At 40.9% G+C, this 25,978-nt stretch overlaps 1 protein-coding gene and 1 long non-coding RNA gene across 2 annotated transcripts; both read right to left on the reverse strand.

The window, feature by feature from the left end:
• Positions 1-14,809: 14,809 nt before the first annotated feature.
• LOC132122032 (uncharacterized) lies at positions 14,810-15,246 on the reverse strand. Its single transcript, XR_009426337.1, has 3 exons — positions 15,169-15,246; positions 14,965-15,081; positions 14,810-14,873 (listed from the first exon to the last, which is right to left on the reverse strand). It is a non-coding gene; the product is annotated as an uncharacterized LOC132122032 (long non-coding RNA).
• Positions 15,247-15,291: 45 nt separating this feature from the next.
• On the reverse strand, positions 15,292-16,675 carry LOC132121855 (uncharacterized). Its single transcript, XM_059531602.1, has 4 exons — positions 16,487-16,675; positions 16,008-16,230; positions 15,801-15,927; positions 15,292-15,648 (listed from the first exon to the last, which is right to left on the reverse strand). The coding sequence occupies exons 1-4, from the start codon at positions 16,635-16,637 to the stop codon at positions 15,292-15,294; spliced, it is 858 nt and encodes a 285-aa protein (XP_059387585.1). The 5' UTR covers positions 16,638-16,675.
• Between the last annotated feature and the right edge of the window lie 9,303 nt (positions 16,676-25,978).

Genomic DNA, 25,978 nt, shown 5'->3' on the forward strand with positions numbered 1-25,978 from the left:
AATATTGGAGAGGGTTTTTTTTTTTTTTTCACCTGGCCCCTTTTCCTCAGACTTGACACCACACTGGTTGCCAAAGTGATGACACAACAAGAACAAGTGCACTTGACGATAAATGAAATGAAATACGCTGTCAATGAAATTCCTCCAACTGGCAACCCGGGGGGCCAAAATACAATTGGGTAACTTGGCAGTAAGAGGGTTTCACAAACCAAAACAGAGACAGACATTTTGGGCCGGAACGCACATTTTCAAAGGAGAATGACTGTAGGATTGTTTATCAGATAAACAAGTATGTTAACTTAGCATGTTTAAACATCTGCAAACATATTATGGTATTTGTATCCTTTAGTAGAGTCAAAAACTAACATACAGTACTTTTAAAGTTTTATTGATGGTTACACAGATGTTATATTAAAGGCATCTAGGTATTGATGGCATGATTTAAGATTTTGATAGAATATTGCTAGCATGTTTTACCATCTTTTTGTCACATGGTTAGCATGTTGCTAATGTCTCCAGCATGTTTTAATATGATTCTAACAAATATAATGTATTATTAACATGTTTTTGCACAACAATATGATGAATTAGCATGTTACTAGCCTGTTTCTAAAACAATTATTTTTTTATTGTTAACAAAATTGTTACCATGTTTCTGTCATGTTTTAGTATGGTGGCAGCATGTTTTTAACAAGTTAATAATGTTTTAATGTTGTTTCTAGTACGTTTCTGAAATTTCTGAGCATGTTGCTAGTATGGTTCAGCACACTGCTAGTATGATTTCTCATGGTGTTAGCATGTTTCTAGCATGTTTTTAACACAATGCTGGCATGTGGTGGTATGTTTCTAGCATGTTTTACTGTTGACACAGAGTCAGTCACAAAGCAAACATTTGTATTTCTAAATGGGGCCTTGGTAGAGATTGTGTTTTGGGGGGTTCACTTCACCTGCACATAGCGCCAACACTGTCATACTAGCAGATTAGGGTTTTTCAAAATAGAATTTTTTGATCTGTTAATAATATATTTTGCTTTTCAGTATGAATTACCCTTAAACATTTTACATACATACCACACAAATAGTATTGCAAGTTTTTATTTTAATATACTGTAAAATTTCATTTATTCCTGTGAAGCAAAGCTGTATTTTCAGCATCATTATTCCAGTCCTCAGTGTCATTTGATCCTTCAGAAATCATTCTAATATGCCAATTTATAATCAATGTTGGAAACAGTTGTGAGTGTTATATCTTTTGGGACCTGTGATAATTTGTTTAGCATTTTTGATAAATGATAAGTTAAAAAGAACTGTTTATTCTAAATAAAAAATTTTTGTTACAATATACACTACTATTCTTATTGATTCTAAACTTTTAAACAGCAGTGTATGTGTTTGTGTGTGTGTGTGTGTGTGTGTGTGTGTGTGTGTGTGTGTGTATATATATATATATATATATATATATATACGTACATATGTACACACGTACATGTACATGTACATGTCTGAGTGTATGTGTGTGTGTGTGTGTGTGTGTGTGTGTGTAAAACTCTTCATCATGTACTGTTTTTTTATTTTAAATAGTGAATCCATGGTTGAGGAGCATGAGCTGCAAAAGAGAAGATTCAAGAAGATTATAATGACAAATATACACTATCGTCCAGCACAGGATCCTATCATTCCTTCAAAAAATGGCAGATAAGATATTAAACTCAGGTGAGATATTTTCATTTGTGAAACATAAGCTCAGTTCCCGAATGTACAGTAATTAGACAGCATTTTAGGCATAAGTAGAAGGCAGCTGTCAATGGTCAAAATGTTAAAATTTCTAACATTTCTAATGATTATAATTCCAGCTGGAAAGAGTGTCTAAATTCTTTATTTTCATAACCAGTCTTAACTTCTTTCTCATTTCAGGCAAGTATCTGAATGTTGTTCGAGAGTGCGGCCGTGATGTAACCTGTCCAGATGCCAAAGAGGTTCTCTGCATGCTTAAGGAGAGAGCGTATGTTGAGCAGATCGAAAAAACATATTACTATGCCAGTAAGGTTCTGCTTGATTTCCTGATGGAGGAAAAGGAGCTTGTTTCACGCCTGAGGTAAATAATCTGAGCCAATGGTGTGGCGAAGTCATTTCTCACAATGTTTCAGACACAAATACTTTAATGATTCAGAAAAGTCTGGCCAACTGAGATTTCCATCTGGAGATAAAGGTTAGGATCATGATTTATTGTTGGTACTGCAGCAGACCATAGGTGTTTATTTATTTGAACTTCTGACATAATTTTCTCATCCTCATATCATTCCAAATACAAGACTTTCATTTATGTTCAAAATATATAAAGTCCATGTAACCAAACTTTGACAATTTAAAAGGATCGTAAAGACATGTTAAAACGTAGTCCAATGAATTGATTGAGTTAATTTAAATCTTCTGAAGGGACATGCTTGCCTTATGATGAACAGATTTAAAGGTTCACCAAGTATTTTCACATGTTTGTAATAAATAAAATCACAGTAAAGATATGTTAAATTGAGATTCTAACATGTTTCTAACTTCAACCTTATTACTGGATAAAAGTTTTTTATTCATAATATTGATTTCTCCAGTCATCTCGTCTGAAACACACACAGATTGTGCACAGTTAAAAAATGATCCAAAACAGTTAATAAAAATGTCTAAATAAAGTCTATTACATAGCACTAATTTAAAATCTAAACTAAATATCTAAATAAATGTGTCGGTGGATTTTAATCTAAGAGGATAACAGAGAATGGACTTTTTCACTGTAGGTAAGCGTATGGATTATGAACTTGTATTTTGGCCAGAATCAGGTAATTAAAGTAAAAATCCCTTAAAGAGATACTCCACCCCAAAATGAAAATTTTTCACTTACCCTCATGTAATTCCAAACCTGTAAAAGCTTTGTTCGTTTTCGGAACACAATTTAAGATATTTTGGAAGAAAACCTGGAGGCTTGTGAAGTAAATTACACTGACAAGGTCCAGAAAAGTATGAAAAGCATTGTCAGAATAGTCCATCTGCCATCAGTGATTCAACCATAACATTATGTAGCTACAAGAATACTTTATGTATGCAAATAAAACTAAAATAACAACTTTATTCAACAATTCGTCTCCTCTCTGTCTCTCCACATCAGCGTAACCCCATTGTGGAGAATATGAGCTGTACGCACAGCTTATGCTCTTCTGTGTCACAAGGATACGTTTTCTACAAGTATTTACGCTGTGATTTGAAAGAAAAAAACTCATCCTTGTGGTGCGAACCACTGATGGCAGATGGACTATTTTGACAATGCTTTTCATACTTTTCTGGACCTTGACCGTTTAAGTTAATTGGCAGTATATGAGACGGTCACAAGCCTCCAGGTTTTCTTCCAAAATATGTTCTATTGTGTTCCGAAGATAGACAAAGCTTTTACGGGTTTGGAATGACATGGGGGTCTGTGATGACAACATATTCATTTTGGGGTGGAGTATCCCTATAATCTTATTCTGACAGCATTCATTCAATGCAGAGAATGAAATGCTGAAATTGCAAGTCACTTTGTAAGAAAGCATCTGCCAAATAAATAAATGTAAATTTCTCCAAATCTGTTCTGATGAAGAAAAAAAGACAATTTTCATTTTTTTGGTGAACTATTTCTTTAATTTAGGCAATTATTTGCATAAACATTGATCAAAATGCATAAACCACACATATTCTGGTGTAGCTGCATCACAGTGTCATCTGTTTCCAAAGCCCAAAGTAAATAATCTTAAAGATTATTTGATATTTTCAGCAGCTGTGAACTGAATATCACCTAATTTCTTACATTTTGTGGAAGAGGTCAATCAAACATTACTTCTTAGTGGATACAGGAGACTTTTGCATCCATTTTAGGGATCTGACGGAGGAAGAACTGAAGAAGCAGGTTTATGACATCATTCCTCCACGGCTGGAGGCCCTGCTGGAGCTGGCCCTAAGAATGAGCACTGCCAGCACACACCCTTCAAAGATAATTTAAAGGTCAAATGTGCATCTGTCAATTGTCTTCTTCAATTACTTCAACAGTCACACTTCGTAATATGTAGAGTATGTTTGTGTATTCTTTGTAATAGTCGGGCGTAAAGGTGTTAGGCAATTGCTTTCGCAGTAGATATCCAAATGAAAAACAAATTATTGTTCAGTTTTATCTTTTGCTTAAAGACAGGTCATTTTACTCAGTATCTTTTGTCTTTGTTGTGCTGGCCGATACACCAGTTATCCTGCACTTACAGCATGCTCTAATCAGATGTGATGTGACAAGATTCCAACAAAAAGCAATTTCTCTGTCCACTCCGGATGTTTTATGTGCTTTGAAATAAAGCTGAAATTGCAATTATGGCAAGTCACAAAGTCTGCTAGTTAATTACTATAAATAAATATATAAGATGGATGATTCATAAAGCAAAGCAGTTTTTTTTTTAAACAGGCAAATGAAAATGTCATCCAGCAATTTAACGTTTTGTGTGTGAAAATGGCTACTGTCACCCATCTAAATGGTTGTATTGTTTGCAAAGTGGTTGCACTATTTCATGCACTTAGGATGCTATTATTTTTTTGTGTTGTTTGATGAATTTTCAGAAAGAGATATAATTTAAATAGGAATCAATGCATTTTGAAATGTTGCTCATTACACACTGTGCGATCGGAAATGTTGCACATTAAATACTACAATATTGAAAATGACGCACATTACACATTGCGTTTTTGGAAATGAAGCACATTACACTACTTTTTTGGAATTGTCACAAATTACGTTATTTGAAATGACACACATTACACACTACGTTATTGGAATTGTCGCACATTACATTATTGAAAATGCCTCACATTACTAGGGCTGTGCAAAAAATCGAATGCGATTTTCATGTGCATCTCGTCAGTAAAGGCGCTCCTGTGATTAGAAGTACATCTCCAGCACGTGCGTTCAGATCAGGATTGCCAGGTTTCCAAAACAAATCCTGCCCACTTGCTTCTCAAAACTAGCCCAATCGCGTTTCCAGGAGGTTCCCCGATAAAAATTGCGTACACATAACATTATTGGAAATGTCGCACATTACACGCTGCGTCATTGGAAATGTTGTGCGTTACACACTGTATAATTGAAAATGTCGCATGTTACACACTATGTTATTGGAAATGTTGAACGTTACACACTGTGTTATTGGTAATGTCACACATTTTCAAATGCCATTCAAATGTCGTTAAGCACTAAACAATCAGAAATGAACTACTCCTTTAACACAGTGTTCTGTTGTACAGAAAAGCCTTGACAAGATACCAGATGCTCTTCAGGCACATGTTCTACTGCAAGCATGTGGAGAGGCTGTTCTGTAATGTGTGGATTAGTAATAAAGCAGCTAAGCAATATTCACTGCACTCTGCTAAATGGTGAGACTAAATATGTATTTTGACCATGGACTGTGTATCTTCACGTGAACATCTTTTAAGTAGCTCTAGTATATTGTAGGATTGCTGCTGCCTTTGCATCAAGACAACGGATGCTCAACTTTGTGCAGAACATTCCGTACTACATGATGTTTGAGGTTATGAAGCCCACATGGCACATAATGGAGAACATTAAACATTGAACATTAAAAAAAAAAAAAAAAACTTTCTAGGCTATGCTTCAAGCACTGCAGGCCTTTTCTTAGCCACTTAATATATTTTTTGTATTACAAATGTCGGTTTATATATATATATATGTTTTCCTGTTGTAATTGCAATTTACTTGATTGGTCATGTGATTAATCATGGATGTATGTGATCATGTGATCATGCATGGCTGTATATATGGAGGTGTGTCTCCCCACTTGTTTTCATGTCTGATGAAGGGCTTGTGCCCGAAACGTTACATGTAGTGAGCAACCATTAAATTTCTAAGGAGCATTTTCTGGTGTGCGGACTCATTGTTTACCTTTGCAACTACTTGTCTGCCCAGCACCCAGTTTTAAAGTTTTTGGATGTGCGTGCTGTACTTTTGAATTCTAGTGCACATAATGGAGAACAACCTGAAATGTGTAAGTCAATTGGTAACACTTTAGAATACTGTTTCTTACTTACTACATAACTAATAAGGAATTATTGAAGAACTAACAGGTGATTATTCATTAACATTTAACTCACTACTGTTAACTACTAAGGACGATGTGTTAATTAATCAGTATGTAATATAATTTTATGATTATGTTAAGTAACAGTTAGCTAATCAGTAACTAATATATTTTGTGATACCTCCTGAAGAACGTACTCGGTTACTAAACATAACCTCGGTTCTCTCTAGAAGAGCGAACGAGTACTGCGTCTTAGCTAAGACGCTACGGGAAAAGTCTCTTTTCACGAAATACAGAAGCAAAAAATTATCCTTAATTTTGTATTTTTGCAAAGCGCATTTGCAGCAGTACACAGCCATAGGCGAGACGGCTCGTTCGCTCATTGGCTTGTTCTGCGGCAACTGCACAGCCTATCGAGCGCGGGCTGATGCAACATCAGACCAATAAGGGCGCTTCGCGCCCTTCTTGCCACTTCCCGCCGAAACGGGTGTGGCCCAACCTATAAAAGGAGCTCGAAAAGGCTGACTCACCTGATTTATTTCATCGCCGAAGCAAACCAGAGTGAATCGTGCGCACGGCAGAGAACGCAGTACTCGTTCGCTCTTCTAGAGAGAACCGAGGTTACGTTTAGTAACCGAGTACGTTCTCTTACGAGAGCTCTCTCGTACTGCGTCTTAGCTAAGACGCTACGGGAACCCAATGTAAAACGCCGTGCGCGCAGGGATCACACACCAATAAACCTGAAGCAACGCCCAAGATTTACAGTGCACAGTCACCTGAGGGACTCACAGAGAGTCCAGGACAGAAAAGGGAAAAAGCCCTCCGTCCCATATCTAGCAGCATCCGTAGATGCGGCAATATGACATCACACAGCCGAGGCAAGGCCTGACCAATGTGGCAATGCGGGTCTCACGCAATACTGCCCATATAACAGTCGGCAGCGCATAGCGCTCGTGTACTCAGAATTCCCCTCAGGGCCCTGATTCGCCTATACCGACAGCAGCCTTGCTTGCAAGGCGGGAACCTCCAGGTTATAGAACCTGATAAATGTAGACGGCGAGGCCCAACCTGCCGCCATACATATATCCTGCAAGGAGATCCCAGTAGACCACGCCCACGACGAGGCGACGCCTCTTGTGGAGTGTGCTCTGACGCCCAACGGGCACTGAAGGCCCCTGGAAGCGTAAGCTAACGCTATGGCGTCAACTATCCATCTGGATAGCGTCTGTCTCGAAACACCCACCGAACGAGACAAATAGCTGCTCCGTCTGCCGAAAGGCAGCAGAGCGAGACACATAAGCTCTTAAAACCCTGACAGGGCAAAGAAGACTCGAGTCTCCATCCTCCCCTGACACCGGCAGGGCAGACAGGGCAATAACCTGAGCCCGAAACGGTGTGTTGAGGGATTTCGGCACATAACCGTGCCTAGGTTTGAGTATGACTCTTGAGTCATTGGGCCCAAACTCCAAGCACGACTGGCTCACCGAGAGCGCGTGCAAATCACCCACACGCTTCACAGAAGCGAGAGCCAACAAGAATACTGTCTTGAACGACAGATGCTGAAGGCTAATCGATTGGATAGGCTTGAAAGGGGGACCCTTCAAGGCCTCCAAAACCGCCGCGAGGTCCCACATAGGGACTGACGGAGGTCTGGGAGGATTCAGCCTCCTAGCTCCTCTGAGGAACCGGATGACTAAATAATTCCTTCCTATTGACTGACCGGACGCCGTTTCAGAAAACGCCGCGATGGCAGCCACATAAACTTTGAGCGTGGATGGGGCTCTGCCCTTATCCAACAGCTCCTGAAGGAAGGAGAGGACCTCCGTCACCTCACAACTAAGGGGTGAATAACCTCGAGCTGTGCACCAGCTGGAGAACACCGACCACTTCGAGGCATACAGACGTTGTGTCGACGGAGCTCTAGCCTGAGTGATGGTATTTAGCACTCCCACTGCGAGATCAGCGGGTAACCGTTGAGTGCCCATACATAGAGGGACCACAACTCCGGTTGAGGGTGCCAAATCGAGCCCCTGGCCTGCGAGAGGAGGTCTCTCCTCAACGGTACCGGCCAAGGGGCGACATCTGCTAACTGCATCAGATCTGGGAACCATGGTTGGTTCTTCCAAAGAGGTGCTACAAGCAGTATTGAACATCTCGTTTCTCTCACCCGTTCTATCACCTGCGGAAGGAGGGAGACGGGAGGGAACGCATAAAGCGGGCAGCACGGCCATCTCCGTGACAGCGCGCTTTCGTTCTTGGAAAGAACGTGGGGCAGTGAGCGTTTTCGTGGGACGCAAAGAGGTCCAGGTTTCGGGACCCGAGACCGCCCTGGCGATTTATGTAGGACACCACGGACATGTTGTCCGAATGGACTACGACGTGGTGATCCTTGATATGGGGACAAAAGCGCGTCAGCGCGTTCTCCACTGCCAGCATTTCCAGGCAGTTGATATGATGGAGCTTTTCCCGTTCTGACCATAGGCCAAAGGACGGTCTGCTTTCGAGCAACGCTCCCCATCCCGAAGTGGAGGCGTCCGTCGACACCACTTTCACACTCGGGGAAGTCCCCAGGCTTACACCTGATCGGTACCAGCCGTTCGCTGTCCAAGGTGCTAGAGCCGCAACACAGCTCTGATCGACCTTGAAATGCAGCCGGCCAGACGCCCACGCTCTGCGCGGCACCTGAGCCTTCAGCCAGAACTGCAGGGGGCGCATGCGGAGCAGGCCCAGCCGCAGAACCGGAGATGCTGAGGCCATGAGACCCAGCATCTTTTGACAGTGTTTCGGCGGCCAGTAGAGCGAGAACGGGGGTCTCGAGCTGCGTTGCTGAAGCTGTTGTGATAACGGTTTTTGTGTGCAGGCAAGCGGGCAACCGTACAGGCTTGCGCACTGCAAAAAACGCTGAAACAGTCACAATCTCTGGAAACTGAAACAGCGGCGCGCTTAGGTGAGAGCCCGGCCACAGCGGAACTCGTACACCGGCGCTTCGATGAAGCAGCCATCGTGTAGTGCCGACGCAGCGTCATGCAGCATGCGTAGATGGCTTTCCTAGGATGGCTCCCGGCCTCACCGTAGGATGAGCTCCCGGCCTCACCGTAATCCTCTGCCCCGGTCCCCGCGGCGCGGGGCGACGGCCAGTAGAGCGAGAACGGGGGTCTCGAGCTGCGTTGCTGAAGCTGTTGTGATAACGGCTTTTGTGTGCAGGCAAGCGGGCAACTGTGCAGGCTTGCGCATTGCAGAAAACGCTGAGACAGTCAGAATTCCTGGAACTGAAACAGCGGCGTGCTTGGGTAAGAGCTCGGCCACAGCGGAACTCGTACACCTGCGCTTCGATGAAGCAGCCATCGTTAGTGGTGCCGACGCAGCGTCACACAGCAGGCTTTAGATGGCAACACCGCTTTTGCCGCCGTCCAGCAGAGGGCGGACAAAGGTGCGTCGCTATCGCCTGTTCCACCGGCGGAAGTGAGTGGTAGTTCCTGTTTTTAGCATCATCAGTGTGGAGAATGCTAGTGAGACAGACGAACGAGTTCGTGCCGAATATGGAGCATTCCAAGCCTTCGCCACCTCTTCGTGAAGCTCAGGAAGAAAAGAGGCGGGCTTTGAGAAGTACGCTCATCCGAAAGGGAAATACCATCCAGCCGGGAACGAGAGGGGGGGCGCTGGTGCAAACCACTCGCGGCCGAGACTCATCGCGGCCAACACGAGCATTCGCCCCGGCTCCTTCTCGATGTCAGCTCGTCTGCTGGGCTTCTGAGCAGAAGGCGCGAGATCCTCGGAGCTCGCCCAGCCCTCACTGCCCGAAGCTAGCAGAGAGCGCGTGTCCTCTTCCCCCGACGCGGCCCTGAGATCGACTTCCTCGGACGACGCGCCGGCAAACAGCGGGCGCTGCCCACCAGGAAGCGATGCAGGGGGGGCCGGTGAAGCAGGGCGAACCGGCGAGCTCGGTTGAGTTGAAAACGGTTCCGGAATCCGCTGGAAGCAATGCTTTTACGGCGCCTCAGCGCAGCGGAGAATGCAGGCTCAGAGAAAAAGGCCAGGCGAGTCCTCAGAGTCACCATGGCAACAGCTCGCAGTGGGGGCATCTGCCGTCAGCGAGCGAGCGCTGCATGATCTTCACCCAGGCAGGAGACACAGATGACGTATCGGTCTCCCTCGCTGAGTGGGGCTCTGACGAGCCGCAGGAAGGCATCTTAAAAAAGACGCGAACTCTTTTACGAGTGTGTGTCGCAGGGCGAACACACACACACACATAAAGAACAGCTTGGATATAACAGGATTGAAAGGATATAGGCGCCGGATAGCGCAGCAGGAACGACAGTGGAAGGCGGCGATGCCAGCAGCTTCAGAATGGCTCGTCCTGCTGATGTGCTTTCTCAGACGGCGCTTGCTTCCTCCGTGATCCAGCGATGCGTGAGCTTCGCTGAAGAGATGAAAAATCAGGTGAGTCAGCCTTTTCGAGCTCCTTTTATAGGTTGGGCCACACCCGTTTCGGCGGGAAGTGGCAAGAAGGGCGCGAAGCGCCCTTATTGGTCTGATGTTGCATCAGCCCGCGCTCGATAGGCTGTGCAGTTGCCGCAGAACAAGCCAATGAGCGAACGAGCCGTCTCGCCTATGGCTGTGTACTGCTGCAAATGCGCTTTACAAAAATACAAAATTAAGGATAATTTTTTGCTTCAGTATTTCGTGAAAAGAGACTTTTCCCGTAGCGTCTTAGCTAAGACGCAGTACGAGAGAGCTCTCGTAAGAGAACTACTATTTATTATCTACTAGTTAGTAGATAATTAATTTACTATCGAAAATATCCAAAATAACTATGAAGTAACTACTAATGAACAGTTTTACACAATTACATTGAATTGTGACCCTTTCATATAAATGTTATTAGCAATAGTAGTAGTACGAAAATGCAATATTAATAAATGCAATACATTTTATAGAGGTTTTGCCTATGTAGTAAATTGTTTTGTGAGTGTTTTGTAAGAAATCAGCTTCCAATAGGAACCCCACCATGACTCCAGTGCCTTGCGATAACTTACCTTTTTTATATTTTATATACAGTACTGTATGTGTGCCTCTTCAGCATATGCAACGTGATCTCATGAGAATACGTGTGCATTTTTACGTTAAATGTGGTTCTACCACACGTATTTACTTACGTTTTCATTCGCATGTACAACTTTGACGTATTTATTGCAGTGTGTTAGCAGCTAAAAAAACGTAAATAATCTAACGTAAAGTGTGATTGTATATGAATTCCCATGTATTAATATTAAAATCGTGGCTTTAATGATTTAAATCTGTTGTATTTAATTGTCATATCAATACATGTTTCTATTGAATTTATTGAAAGCAGTTTACTCATCTACTTAAAGCCTATCTTTCAAGTTGAAGATCCCTGTGAATGAACGTGTAGATAAATAGTGTAGGAATTCGACTTGCGTGAAGAAATTAATCATAAATGTGCATTAAAACAGTTTTTTAAAAGAAATTGTGAGTAAAATTACTTCCGTTGTGAAAACGCTCTGATCGGAAGTGACGCAACGGCCGGTAAACATCGTCTCTTCGTAATGGAGTCAGACAGTGAAGAGGTTGCAGTAGGGATAAATGTCAACTCTTACGATGGGCCATTGCCGTATAATTACGAGCCGCCTAGGCGAGAGAGGGGTCAGGCAGAGTTAAGGGGAAGGGTAAATGGACAGAGGAGAGAGATAGAGTTGTGGTGTGAGGAGAATCGGTTGAGAATTGGGCAGGTGTCTTGGTGAGTGACCACAGGCTAAAGCCAATTGTGGCTAACGTCTCCATGTTTAACACATTGCAGTATTTTTAATAAATCATATTTAGCAATATTGCTGTCGACTTTGTTGTTTTTCAAGCATCCATGTAGATTGTCACCATTTATGCCAGCAACATGTGTCTTAAAATAATTAATTTAGATCCCAGATTTTAAATGAATGTTGTAGGATGTAGGCTATAGCTTACATATGTGACGGTCAGCTAATCTGGATAGGGATAGAAATTCTGTGCATTTCTATTCAACACAGTTTAATGTGAAATTTTGTAGAAATTGCTAACTGATTTTTAATCAGTAACTGCTTTTAGACCTAGGTGTCCGCATGTTCTGCTTCTGCAGATGTCAAGCGTTTGGGCCGTATATCTAAACAACATAACCGGACAGCTGGAATTCCGAACTTAGTCGGCTGTTATACTACTCACCTTAGTATTTCCGACGGACATTATGTAAATGAGCTCACATGTACTGTGGAGTACGTGTATGAAAGCGGTTAGTCTTCCGGCTAGGACGGGAATATGCTGTTCATGTAAATACAGTCATTGTAACAAGGATCTTTTATTGTCATGTGAAGGGATACTGGTTGTAAGGCATGCAGATAAATGCATCTAATTGACAGCCTATACTGTACAGGGGGTGTGTCTTTTTACAGTGCATATTTACCCAAGTTTTAGGAAGTAAGTAGTCTACATGTCGTTTCTTACAAGGTCTTACACCAACCATTAGAGCTACAAGGAGGGAAGGAGAGTGAGTTTATCTTAGCACATTTGTTTAACAAGTGCTTGTGTGGTAGATGTGAGGCTATGCCATCAGCAGTGGAGAGTGTGTGCTGTAGGGAGGTCGACGCCTATTGGTCCCTTGTCCAAAACCTAGATCCCCCAGAAGACATTACCTGCCTCACACTCCATCCAGGGTTTGAAGCATCCTGTCTGAATCATTTTGTGCTGCAGATAGCATACATGAACTTCAGACAGGAGCATGGCCCTCTTCAAGTCAGCAGACCAGAGTAGGTTTTGAGCAAAAATTATTTCACACTGCAATTCAAAGAAACAGCTTTTCTACACCAAAATAGTAAATCCTGTTAAGCAGGTTTTTAAACTCAGTGGTTTCCATATACTTCCTATAAAAACAACTTTGGTGTTGTGTAGTACAGTAGAATATCAGCCAACAGGACATGCAATATTTACCATTGGAATTGTTTACTATGAAAACATGGTATGATCAAAATGTAATTATGTCCCAATCTACACCACAGGCAGTTCCGATACACAGCATACAGGCAGGTTGTCCGCTGGGTGTACGGAATAATAGGCAGGAACATTAGGAAAGCCATACCTTCATGTGTTGTGTCAGCAATAAGGAGGCAGTTTGCAGAGGAGGGACAAACATACAAAGGTTTCCAGTGGCCCCGCTTGGAAGACGATTAATAAATACATAGTGAAACAAACTGTACTGGTAAAATTGATCTTTTATTACATGTTAAAACGTGAGTGTCGTGCGAGATGGAGGCTGACTGCCTCATCCTTGGCAACCTTCTGGACGGAAGAGGTGAGGGGGGGCGGTGCAGCAGAGGACAAGACGGCACTGCTTTCTTGTAGGGCCTGTGGTGACTTGCAGTATTCCTCTACCAGAGAGACCATAAGATTTGTTGCGTATCCTTGAGGAGAGAAATGTTTAGAAAACATTTAGTAACATGGATGACTCGCATAAAGATAGATTCACACAAAAAAGATATTGAAATACTAAGTGAAACTACTAACCGTAAGATGGTTTCTCCTTGATGGGGTGGACTACCCAGCCACCTTTCCGAAACCGTGGGTAGCGAACAGCGTAGCGTACCTCACCCTCACTAGTACGCGCTACATCTCTGTTGCCATTACTATTGAAATGTATGGCTGCCAAGAGAAGTCTGTACGAGATAAGTAGATAAAACATTAGGTCTCCAAAGCTAACCCAATGCAGTGAAATGCAACAGAAATATGACATTAATGTTTTCAGTTCAAATGGGTATAAGACAATGACTCATCTTTGCAATTATTTTTTTGCAAACAATATGTAATGCTGTTATCAATCTATAACATTTTGGTCTGCTATACAAGACTGCATTAGTTTTTAGCCTTATTCATTCTGTCATAATTTCCTGAAATTGAAAAAAAAAAAAAAAAAAACTAATTTTATTAGTATCGATACTTTTAAGTGATAACACTACCTGCTGTACATCCCAAGAAAAGAAAAGCCAGTGTGTTTGGGAGCAAAGTGCAGAATAAGGGAATGGTAGGCCTCCAGGGAGAATGTCTGATGCTGAGGTGACAATTGTCGAATATCCTTTACCAGTGCTTTCCTGGCAGCTACACTCTCCAGTTTAGTGGCTGCTGGTGATCCTGAATAAAACGTATTCTGTCATATAATCTCTCGCATTTCATAACACAAGTAATTATTAGTACACATGGGGTTACGTATTGATAAAACCAAACTAAAATTTACAAGCACTGAAAAAAGTTTAGCCTCAAAACATTTGACATCTTTTAACATAGGCTATTATGTTGTACCTGGTTCCAGCCACTCCTTGTTTCTTGCCTCTTCTTCCAATGGTGGATGTGCGCAGCTGGTAAATGCTGGAGAGCTGTGTTCATGTATGTCCTGTACATGATTTATCATACTCTGCCATTTTGCCTGCATCTCATCTGGATCTCCTGTAGGGGTGGAAGCTGCGGTCCAATAGAGATGGTTGATAATGGCAGGCCTCCACAGCTTCAGATCCTCACAGTCCCTCTCTTTTGCAGCAGCATCCAGTGCTTTCTGTACACCTGTTCCAGAGCAGACAAACAGAGCAGAGCAAATTAATTATTAGGAAAGTGAATTTAACTACAAAAACAAGTCTGTTATATAGAACTACCAGCATCACAATACATAATTTTCCAAATATGCCAGACGTCAAAGAAATGCTTTGTTCCTTCTGAACACATTTTCTCACGTACCCACTTGGCCACCTAAAACACAAATTGATTTTATAGAATTGATTTTGAGTGATACTGTGCCTGTCAATGCTGTTCAGCTTTAGATCTCTCCTAGCATCATTACCTGCCGATTTCTGTCTGTTATCAGAGCAGACACTTGCATGTCTTGGTCCATCAGGAACTGCATACTCCGCTTTAGACCCTCTAGCTCACACCAAGAGCTGCTTGGGACTTCTGAGCTCTGTAAAACCAACTGATTATTACTGAACAGTAACTGTAATATCAGTAACTAAATCAGACACAAGATTTCTGTGTGACATCAACTTACTTGGACAAGCTGAACATCCAAAACTTTGTTAATTCGATCCTCAATCAAGGAGTAGCTACCATACTTGGCACAGTGTCCTGGAGAATCTGATCTAAGAACGTCAAAAACAGTTACATTTATAGCTTAATGCAAAAACACATTGACCTGTTCTACATCAGTGACGTGAGCTGGACCATTCTCCCTGCAGTCACTAGACAGGATCAATCCACCCCCAGTCTCCTTCAACTCCCTGATGATCCCACTCTGCTCATTCCTCCAGGCCTGCACGATGGTAGGGATAGTGTAATAGCGCTGATGGCGGAAAAAAGTGCCGGGACTTATGCACTGCAGTCCAAACAGCTTCAGCATCCTGATTGTCTGAGTAGCCATGCAACCTGAGAAGTGGATGGCACCGCTGAGTAAAAGGTTGCAGGCAGGCATGTTTCGATGCACCTTCTCTTGGTTTTGCCAGTAACGCTCATAGCCACAAGTTCCGCAGGCCTGAAAGATGATAGAAGATTCAATACTCAAGCAGCTTTAAGATGAGCCAGTAAAAAACCTGTATAGTTAAGACACAAATAATGAATATACATACTGTACATTCACAGACTATAATTCAGCTCCTCATAGACAGTTGACAATTAAGACATTACCTGCTTGACTTTTATGAAAGTTCCTTCCGGGTGCATTATGCGTCCCTGGGTTTCCCCACAGCATGCAGGGCAAACTGTGAACAAGGACAGCAACTGCCTCTGGCAAACAATGAACTTGTCAACAGCACTGAAAACAAGAAAAGGAAAACACTCATTAATTCTGACTATGACATCAGAAACAGTTTCCATTAATAAAAAGGTTTTTACTTTGGGTCACTGAGAGATTCCAGCTCTTCTGGTTCCTCCTCAGAGGACTCTCTCAACATCTCCTCCCCTGGACTCCATGACATATCACCAGAATGGTTGACAATATCAGAAAATGACCATTCATCATCACTTTGTTCAGGACTGGCCAGTGGAGTTGATCTGCGATGCTCAAACCTTTCGGTTTGAGTCCCCACATCCACCATCTGAGGCTTTACCTGAACACCTTAGATGAAAGAGATTCATCTTAATAATTGTTCACCAATTGTACATTCATTGGTAACAACACATGCACTATCTAATGCAACCCAGTAAAAATTTATTTTTCTAACATTATGAAGTTCTTAATTTTTAATGTTTAATGTCTGAAAAGTGGAAATGACAAAATAGTAACCATGGAGATCATGAAATTTTTTGACGTAATCCTTATTTGTGATTGTTTATGGCATGTATGTTGAATGCTAGATATATAAGCTAACTACCTAATGAACGATGTAAACATCTTATGTTGCACTGTGATCCACGATGGACCAGTTCTGGCTCAGGGTCCATTGTAGAGATGTCTCCATCTCCATCAGGATCTGAAGTGGCAGTTGCACCCGCCCCGTCTTTGCTGGCAGCACTCTCTCCCATAATCTGAAAACAGACCGAGATCACAACTTTGAACTCTAAAAAATGTAGTCCTTTCATGAAAATCCCCCATTCATGCATTATTTAAAAGACTGTTAATCTTTTCAAAATCTTTTTAAAGTACGTTAGTCCCGAGCTGCATTCCCTTGCATGTGCCTTGTTGATACCAGCTTCGATTAGTCAAAGAAAACCAAGGCAAATCCGATTTAACTAAGAAAACTAATATTGTAAAGAATTACTTGGATGCGTTTTGGAGACGGTGAAAAGTGCGCGCTCTTTCTTTCAGTCAAACATGCGCCCTGTCACAAGGGCAGCGTTTCATCTACATTACTCACCGATCAAATAAGACTTTGGCGGGACAAAAAAATCAATTTGGCGGGCGCTAAAACAAGTTAAATGCAGGAAAATTCATGCGTGAATTTAACAGAGTAGTAATATGCGAATGCGACCACATAAAATTGTAATTAAAAAAAATTAAATTTTCTGGAACCCTGTCTTAATAGCTCAATAAAATAAGTGGCAGGAGGCTCATGTGCAGCCTCACGGGGTGTAACAAGAGTAAGCTGACGGCAGCTAGGCGGGCTTTCGTGCCATGCCAAGACTAATCCATTATAACGTCAAGAAAAATACATTTGCAGAGATTACATGCAGAGCTACATTTCGATGCAACAATTTGTATATGGTATTATAAGACTTACTGTGCAAACCTCCCGTTTTCGACGCGCAGATTCTCTGCTAGTGCTAACATTAACGTTAGACTCTTCACTCCCGCCAGATTTTGCAGGTGGACTTGCATGCACCGATGGCACAGCTCCATTTGCCAGCCTAACCCACTCTTTTCGTCGAAATCCCATGCGAAATTCCATAAGATCTCCTTGGTTGTAGCTGTCCGGTGTGAAGTGTTTTTCACATACCACCGTGTGTCTAGTCAACGAGGAGGCAGCGAAATTGCTTCTCTTTGCCTGGACGAAACGTATCCAAGCACGGAAATCTTTGTGTTTCTTGTTTGGAAATCGGTGGACCCGATGGCCAGACAAGTTGGAGTTGTTGCATCCAAAACAAACACAAGAATTCACCATTGTGACAACTCAAACCTACTATAACTATAATAACGATAACGACAATCTCTATTTTCTGTTTCCACCTCTCAGACTACGTAAACCCACTGAGAACCAGGGCTGCAGCGCCTATGTTTGCCTGTCGTTACGTCATATGACGCGTTCTCTGGGAAAAGGCGGTTTTTTGGCGCGTAGCTTAGAATAGGCACTTTTTTCCCTTAATTTCTGCCCGTGGGTGTTGTAAAACATATGTATTCTTACGTACGTCTTTTTAAATTTACATTTTCATACAATATTCTGTATAAATTAAGTTATAAAATTATATTGAAAGATGGCCTTTAATAGTAAATAACATTTCTGTGCATGCTGCAAACTCGTTTCGTTGATTTACATAATGTTAAACGAGACTACACTTTTAAACCTTAAAATGAATACAATTTATGTAATTGTTTAACCATTTTGTAATATTTTGCTGTGCGATTTTCTCCTAACCAATGACTGACAACACAACCATAGATACACAAAAGCACAGCATAAAATTACAAATCACATCCATTTTATTTGTTTGCTGTACTCCATATCTTTAGAATCCAGATGTTTTCAAAGAACATATCCAAATTCAGCCTTTATCAATCGATCTTCATCTTCATTCTCAGCAACAGCGACCGTCACAGTCAAAGCCCACGCTAGTTATGATTCGAATTTGAAAATAGCGCCAGACCGCCAGTGAGCCACCCTCGAGAAACGTTACGACATGGTTTACGGCACTGATCGAACGCTCATTGGTTCTCACCTAATTCGTCACAGATTGCGACATGCCGTATTTCAGTTGATAGTGTATGGAAAGCCAAGTGGTCCATAAAACGCGTGCTTTTCAACGCCGTATTAATTTTAAAACGCTGTTTTCACAACGCCGCCAGGCGTTAAATAAGCGCCGTTATATGGCAAGCCAAAAGGGTCAGAATTACGCTATAGATTAATCGCGTTTACATTCAAAACGCCGTTTTTTACGGCGTTTAAAACGGTATTAGCGCCCTCAAATACGCCGTCCTGATGGCAAACGCCGTAAAAAACGCGCGTTAACCGTAAAAAACGCCGTATTTAAGGGCGTTTTAGTGTTTGTAAAAAGCGCTGCTTTTAACGCCGCTTGGCCTGCCACAGGACGCCGTGGAAAAACGCCATTCTGATTGCACAAAAGCATGCGTTATTTACAGCGTTTTGCTAATAGTCTAATGAGCTACGCCCACTGATTTCTGTAACCAATAAGTTTGAACTGTTCTCATCCAATCAATGATGACCTGACTAAGACCAGACTAGTTTATCTCTGAGTTCGAAGCATTCGGTTGATTGACATCAAGGTGACCAGGAGAAATTTTATTTTGCGTTGTTAACAGAAGCTGAACAATTGTACTCGACAGCTGACAGAAGATTCTGGTGTATTACAGTCAACTTTAGTGAGGTAAAGATTGCTTTGTTTCAGGTTATGTAAAACATGGGCGCTGTCCTGCGACCTTTTTGCTCTAACCCCAATTAAACACACCTGATTCAGATAATCAAGCCCTCAACAGCATCCTGGAAACTTCCAGGAAGGTTTATTGCAAGTTGAGCTAAACTCTGCTGGATAGTGACTTTCTAGGACTGAGTTTACACACCCTTGTTTCTGAACCCTAGATTTGTGTGCTTTCTTTAGCCCTTTAAGTTGAATGTTCTTATTATATTCTAAATTATTATATTGATGAACCTTTTTGCATCCTGAAAATTCAGTACATAAAAGTGGCTTTTTTTTTTTAAAGGCTAGAAACAATGCAAAGAAGCATTGCATGGGTGAGAAGGAGGCTGATCACTGCACCAGAAGCAGACAAGTTACTTGATGATCTCAATGAATATATAGCAGAGGTACAAGACCGTAGGCAGCATGGACAACAAGGTAAGTCATTTCTAAACCGTATCTGTAATATCTTGAACTTTAAAATTCTGGCTTTCTAGTGTCTACCTTTTTTGTCTTTTCTAAAATCTCTCTCTGTCTTCTATACTACATTTTAACTATCCATCTATAATTTCTAATGTCAATTTATCTATTTGCTAAACTGTCTGTTTATCTGTTGTTTCTAAATTATTCCTTTTATCACTTCTAAATTATCGTCTATCTTTTCTAAACCATCATCTGTATTTCTTAATTGGCCACTTCTTTTCTAAAATATCCATCTATCACTTCTATCTATTGTTAAACTATCCAAATAGATATTGTAGATAACTATTTTCTAAACTATCCATCTATCCTTTCTAAACTCTTCTGAAATATCTTTTCTAAACTGTCTTTTCTGTCTAAACCCTCTAGCTATAGCTTTCAAACTGTCTGTCTAGGAAGTTCTAAGTATTAATGAGCCCATATTAATTTATCTTAACTTTTAGAGAAGATTAAACAAGATAGTGAGTGCAATTTATTACATTAGCCATTTTGATGAGATCGTCTCATCACTTTAAACTTCAAACGATGCGAAGTAAGATCTGGTTATAAAATTAGCTTTTTATTACTTGTAATGCATGAAAAGTGCAGTTAGTTAATTGTTTAAAATTATTTTTGAGAAGCAATATTACTTTTGTTTGTGTGTTTGTTCCAGGAGGTTCAATTTAAATCACTCTCTGATGTATTCTGAAATAACTGATGTTGACCTCGATGTGATTACCGACGTTGTGGATAGAAATGACAAGCTGGGATCGGAGGCTGTCAGGGTGCAGTTACGGGCAGATGGAATTCGTGTACAAAGACAAGAGTACGGAGGAGCTTGGTTCGAATTAACCCAAGGGTAGCGGCACTACGGGCCATGTCACAAAGACCATACAGAAGGCTGTACAGTGTTACTGGTCCAAATTCCTGTGGCACCTAGATGGCAACCACAGATTGATAAGGTAGATATCCGTTTCCTCTGCATTGCATTTTTTTTTCTTTACTTTATTTCACTTGGTAACAACACTATTGTATCTAATTTAATTTGATTAAAGAGAAATATGGGGGGAAAAAAGTCAAGGTACCAGCACAATAACACTCTCCGTAAGATTTCATCTAATTATCATTAAAGATAAAACCCCAGAAAATATTGATGTAATATTGCACACCCATAGTTTTTATCCATTCAAAGAGATTAACTAAACAAGATTTGTGTATGATGAACCTGTCATAGTTTGTCCCTGGCAAAAAGAAACGGCAACCTCATAATTCTGCCCTTTCTAAGGCTAAAGAAAAGTATTGCAGTGGCAGTGTTTTGTGAGTACTGTGTAAACTAAAGAGTTTCTTGAAAAACTCATGCTTCGATTTTGGCTGGTTTTGCAGCAAAAGACAATCAGATGTTAAAGGGATGGTTGACTGAAATGAAATTAGTCACATGTACTCATTCTTAACTTATTTAACATCTGTATGAGTTTTTCTTTGAACACAAGAATGAATTAAAAAATGCTGGTAGCTTTCATGGTATCCAAAAAAAAAAAATACTGGGAACTTTTTGAAAGGAAGACAATTCAAAAACTTGCCGCTTGTCTTTTAATGTCATATTTATTTGTTTTTCTCTTATGTTTTAGATGGAGAATTGTCATTCATGGTGGTATAGATGGCTACAGTCGTCTTACAGTTTTTCTTTGTGCCTTGAACAACAACCGCAGCAGCACAGTAATGAATAGCTTTTTGAATGCTGTGGCCAGGTATGGAGTCAGTGGAGACCAGGACAACTAGAGCCCCAGATACAGATCCCCTGTAAAGACCTTGTCTCAGAGGACCACCAGGACAAGACCACAGGAAACAGATGATTATTCTGCACAATCTGACTTTGCTGCAGCCTGGAATTGAACTACTGGTTTCGTCTGGTCAGAGGAGAACTGGCCCCCCAACTGAGCCTGGTTTCTCCCAAGGTTTTTTCTCCATTCTGTCAACGATGGAGTTTCGGTTCCTTGCCGCTGTCGCCTCTGGCTTGCTTAGTTGGGGTCACTTCATCTACAGCAATATCATTGACTTGATTGCAAATAAATGCACAGACACTATTTAAACTGAACCGAGATGACATCACTGAATTCAATGATGAACTGCCTTTAACTATCATTTTGCATTATTGACATTATTGATATTGTTTTTCTTGGTAGTTATTTGGACTTTTTCGTTGCCTAGTTTTATTTTTAGTATTGTAATTAGAATATAAGATAACGGATTATATTTTAATGTTATCTTATATTCTGTTTGGGTTTGAGACTACATTATTTAGTACATCGATTTTTTTTTTCCTCCTATAGTTTGATGCATGAGAGTCCAACATTTATTGTTATCTTTGTGTGAGAGGATGATGATGATGTTCCAAGAAGAGCCAATCTGTGCACTCGTGTGAAGGTGTCCCGTCAAACCTATTGCATCACACAAAGGATAAGTTTGCTGATTTCTCAACCAGATTTGCGTTGTTACAATGCCAGTAGTATGTAGATGAACAGTGTGAACTTTCTCCATGCTTCCTGTCCTAGACCTGGATCTACCTGTTATTTGTCATCAGAAGTCTGCTGCATGACCCACAATGGCTACCTTTTACATGCACAATTTTTGGACCATATTCATTCCGATTAATGAATCTGAATGTAGTGTTTAATAAAGTGATCGGGTTGATGTGTGCGTTAATGTCACAAGCTTCAAATATGAATATATTTTTGACATGTGCACACTGCACAAATAATTAAAGTGGAAAGTGACCGATATTATAATGTAGAGTTTCTCACTGTTTGCACATAACCACTCTCCTACATGGTTTCTTTGTGTTTTCATAAATGTTTGCAATTCTTTAAAACAAAATAAAAAAAATCTTGCATTGTTTAATCACTAGGGCTGGGATGATAAATTGATGAAGAATCGATTTGTGGATTGATTCTGAGGTTTTCAGAATGCATTGTGGTTCCTCTGGAATCGATTCCAAGTTTAGATTTTAACAGCAGATACGGCTCTAATCTAGATTTTAAATTCACTCTCCAATGCTTATGAGTGCTAAAGAGCACTAGTGCATTCGACTGAGTCATGTAATGTTAATTTCGCCTCCGCACGGAATGCTTTTATTTCACAAGATTAATGTAAACACAGCCCACTGTGAACACCCTTGTAATTCACTTCAAGGTTCAAGTGTGTGTAAGGATTTGGAAAAGAGCAGACTACAGTTGTTTCTAAAGCATGCAGTGCCATCTGCTGTTCAAAACTAAGCTCAGGATTGAGTCAAGAAGTAATCGCGATGCATTCGGAAAATTTAATTTTCCCAGCCCTACTAAGCACAGTCATCATGACCTCTATATACATATATCGTCTATATACTTGTAAAAAGTTGAAACAGAAAAGATTAGAATTTATGTATTTTGGCCAGATGGCTGCCCTCTATAGTGTAAAAAGATAAATAGCATGACTTACTGGGTCAAAATCATGTTATGTAATGTCAAGTAATTGGTTGAAGCGTTCAATGTCTGCTGTGCACAAATTACAGATTTAATGCTTAGAAAATAGGGCTGGGATAAACGGTTATTTTTTAAACGATTAATCTAGCGATTATTTTCCGATGCATCGATTAATCTATCAATTAATTTTTCCAGGCCGATTTGATTTCGATTATCTCCCCATTAATTGACTACTAACAATTTATACATGTTGATTTACATATCTGAATGAAAAAAACATCAATTCCTTAACATTGCAATATGTTTATTGCTCTTAAAATTACAAAATAAAAGACTGACTAAGAATGCATTACTTTGCACTTGCATAGAGATAGCATTCAATAAAACCTTGAAACCTTGAAAACACATAGATTACTGAAACAAGCTTACTGAACACATAGTCTAGCATTCAATAAAAAAGTTCACCCAAAATACTTGTTTAGAGCAATTGAAAGAATACAGTATGTAAATGTAAACTTGAGGGCTTTAAGCTTAAGTGCTTTTACAAAAAAAAAAAAAATTAACAGTGGGAGCCAGCAGCCTGTCATGGAGAAAAAAAATCCAAATGCTCCACGTGAAACTTTGGCGTTCCGCCCTTTTTCTATCGTGTCTAATGATTTTGGTTTATATGCACAAGGGAGGGAGAGAGCAAGAAGCGCTCGTTTAGTTTGAAGACTGTGAGTGCGCAAGCGGGCGTGAAACTTTGGTGTTTCGCCCTTTTTCTATCGTTTTTAATGATTTTGATTAATATGCACAAGGGAGGGAGAGAGCAAGAAGCGCTCTTGTTGTTTGAAGACTGTGAGTGCGCGCGCAGCCGGGGCTCTCTCTCGTACGCACCCTGTCACTGTCACTCACCGATCAAATAAGGCTTTGACAGCCGCCAAAAAAAGATCAATGCAGAAAAACCCCTGGATTGGTTATATAACGTTGGACAGAATGTTGATCCGGCCATCGCGTATATTCAGCGCACATAAGGTAAACGTTTTGCTAACGTTTTTTTAGAGGAATAAAAACAGGTCGACGAATCGATGCGCATATTTTGCGTCGACGTATTTTTTGCGTCAACGTCATCGATGACCTCGACGCGTTGTCCCAGCCCTACTTTGGTGCTGTTGTGATGTTGGCCCTGTCCCAAATCGCGCACTTCATGTGGACTTTCGGTCTCGTGGACTTGAAATGCGCGTGCTCGCCGAGTCTACGAGTCCGTAGGCCGTCCCATTCAGCATTTTAACGCTCCGAAGTGTGCTCAGCAGCGCCCCCTTTGTACCCTTGAAGCGGTCTTCCGCGAAGCCCGCATAGGCCCTGTCCCAAATCGCGCACTTCATGTGGACTTTCGGTCTCGTGGACTTGAAATGCGCGTGCTCGCCGAGTCTACGAGTCCGTAGGCCGTCCCATTCAGCATTTTAACGCTCCGAAGTGTGCTCAGCAGCGCCCCCTTTGTACCCTTGAAGCGGTCTTCCACGAAGCCCGCATAGAAGCAGGCTCCACGCACTTCAACTACCCAGGAATCCTTGCGAAAGACCAATCAGACAACAGATGGGAGGATATTTCGCTCACGGACTGTAAACATGGCTGAGAAGAGAATATTTAAGTGTAAAAGTATCAATGTTTTTTATGACATAGGCGTACATTTTACCAGTTGTTACTTACAGTTATACAAACATTATCGACCAGTTGATATCTCAAACATAATAATAGCGCGTTAAATAATACGATCGCATTATGATTCATTACATAAATAGAACCGAATGTCATGGCTTTATGAGTCATATAAACGTAGTATGAATATTGAAACCTATACATTTTTCTTAAACTCATTTTAATTTTGTGTTAAAATTTAACATTATGTATTATTATGTACAAATGTATTTATCATTTAAATAACCATGACATCTATTCTAATGCCCAGGTGGCATTTACAATTATAGAACTGTAAAAGCAGGCTGTGTATTTCACATGGACATATTATTTGGGAAATTAAAATTAATCCTGTTCTCTATGCTAAAGACTGTAATTTGTTTAATGATATTTGTGATATTTTTCTAATAAAGGGACTGATGAGATGACCTTTAAGTTTATTCAGCTCCGTATGGAGAGGGATAAGTCAACCAGACCTTCTTCCTGTTTCCGGCGTGACGATCGAGTCTGTCCCAAAATACCTCTCAATGCACCCTCGCGGACTCGCGCTAAGGGCCCTATAGGTCTGCACTACATGACGTCACCGAAGTGTGGACTCTGAGGAAGTCCACAAGTCCGGAGTGTGCCATTTGGGACAGGGCCTATAAAAGAGGTGTCAGGGAGGAGACCCAAACTTGTGACCTCTGAGAAGGACTGTACTTAGGGTTGATACAAAATCTTCAATCTCCCCAGGTTGTCCGGTCAGAACAATAATGAGGACGAATTTTACACTCTCATGCCACTCTTTAATGAAACAGTTTGACATAGACGATGTGAGTTTTGTCCATGGTTTTGTTCATGGTTTTGTTCATGGTTTCTAAATAAAACAGAAAATCAAAGTGGACTCATGAATAATAAGTATTCATCACCATTGTAACATTAAATGCAGTTGAGGTATGAAAAGAAGATTTCTAAATCGCTACAATGGATAGAATATAACAATGAACAATCTCAACAGTGCCAAACATTATACAACTAGTACATATACAAATGGCACATACAATACTATCTTGAATTGCACAGATATAATGATTAAACTGCCTAAACATTATCAAAGAAATGGGAAAGTGTGAAACTATAATGTAGCCTAAATTTGGTTTGGTTATTTAGCTCCAGGAAAACACACATCAATAGGCGATGTAAAGTGTACGGAATCGTACACAT

This window comes from Carassius carassius, chromosome 40 (assembly GCF_963082965.1).
Source record: "Carassius carassius chromosome 40, fCarCar2.1, whole genome shotgun sequence".
Taxonomy (NCBI): Eukaryota; Metazoa; Chordata; class Actinopteri; order Cypriniformes; family Cyprinidae; genus Carassius; species Carassius carassius.

Bases quoted from the DNA above. Each gene is read 5' to 3' on its own strand.
- LOC132121855 (XM_059531602.1), bottom strand. From the start codon at position 16,637: ATGGGAGAGAGTGCTGCCAGCAAAGACGGGGCGGGTGCAACTGCCACT. The intron at 15,928-16,007 runs GTAAAAACCTTT...TCTTGTTTTCAG, and splicing joins GAATCTCTCAGTGACCCAAA to TGCTGTTGACAAGTTCATTG. The intron at 15,649-15,800 runs GTAATGTCTTAA...ATCATCTTTCAG, and splicing joins CTTTCATAAAAGTCAAGCAG to GCCTGCGGAACTTGTGGCTA.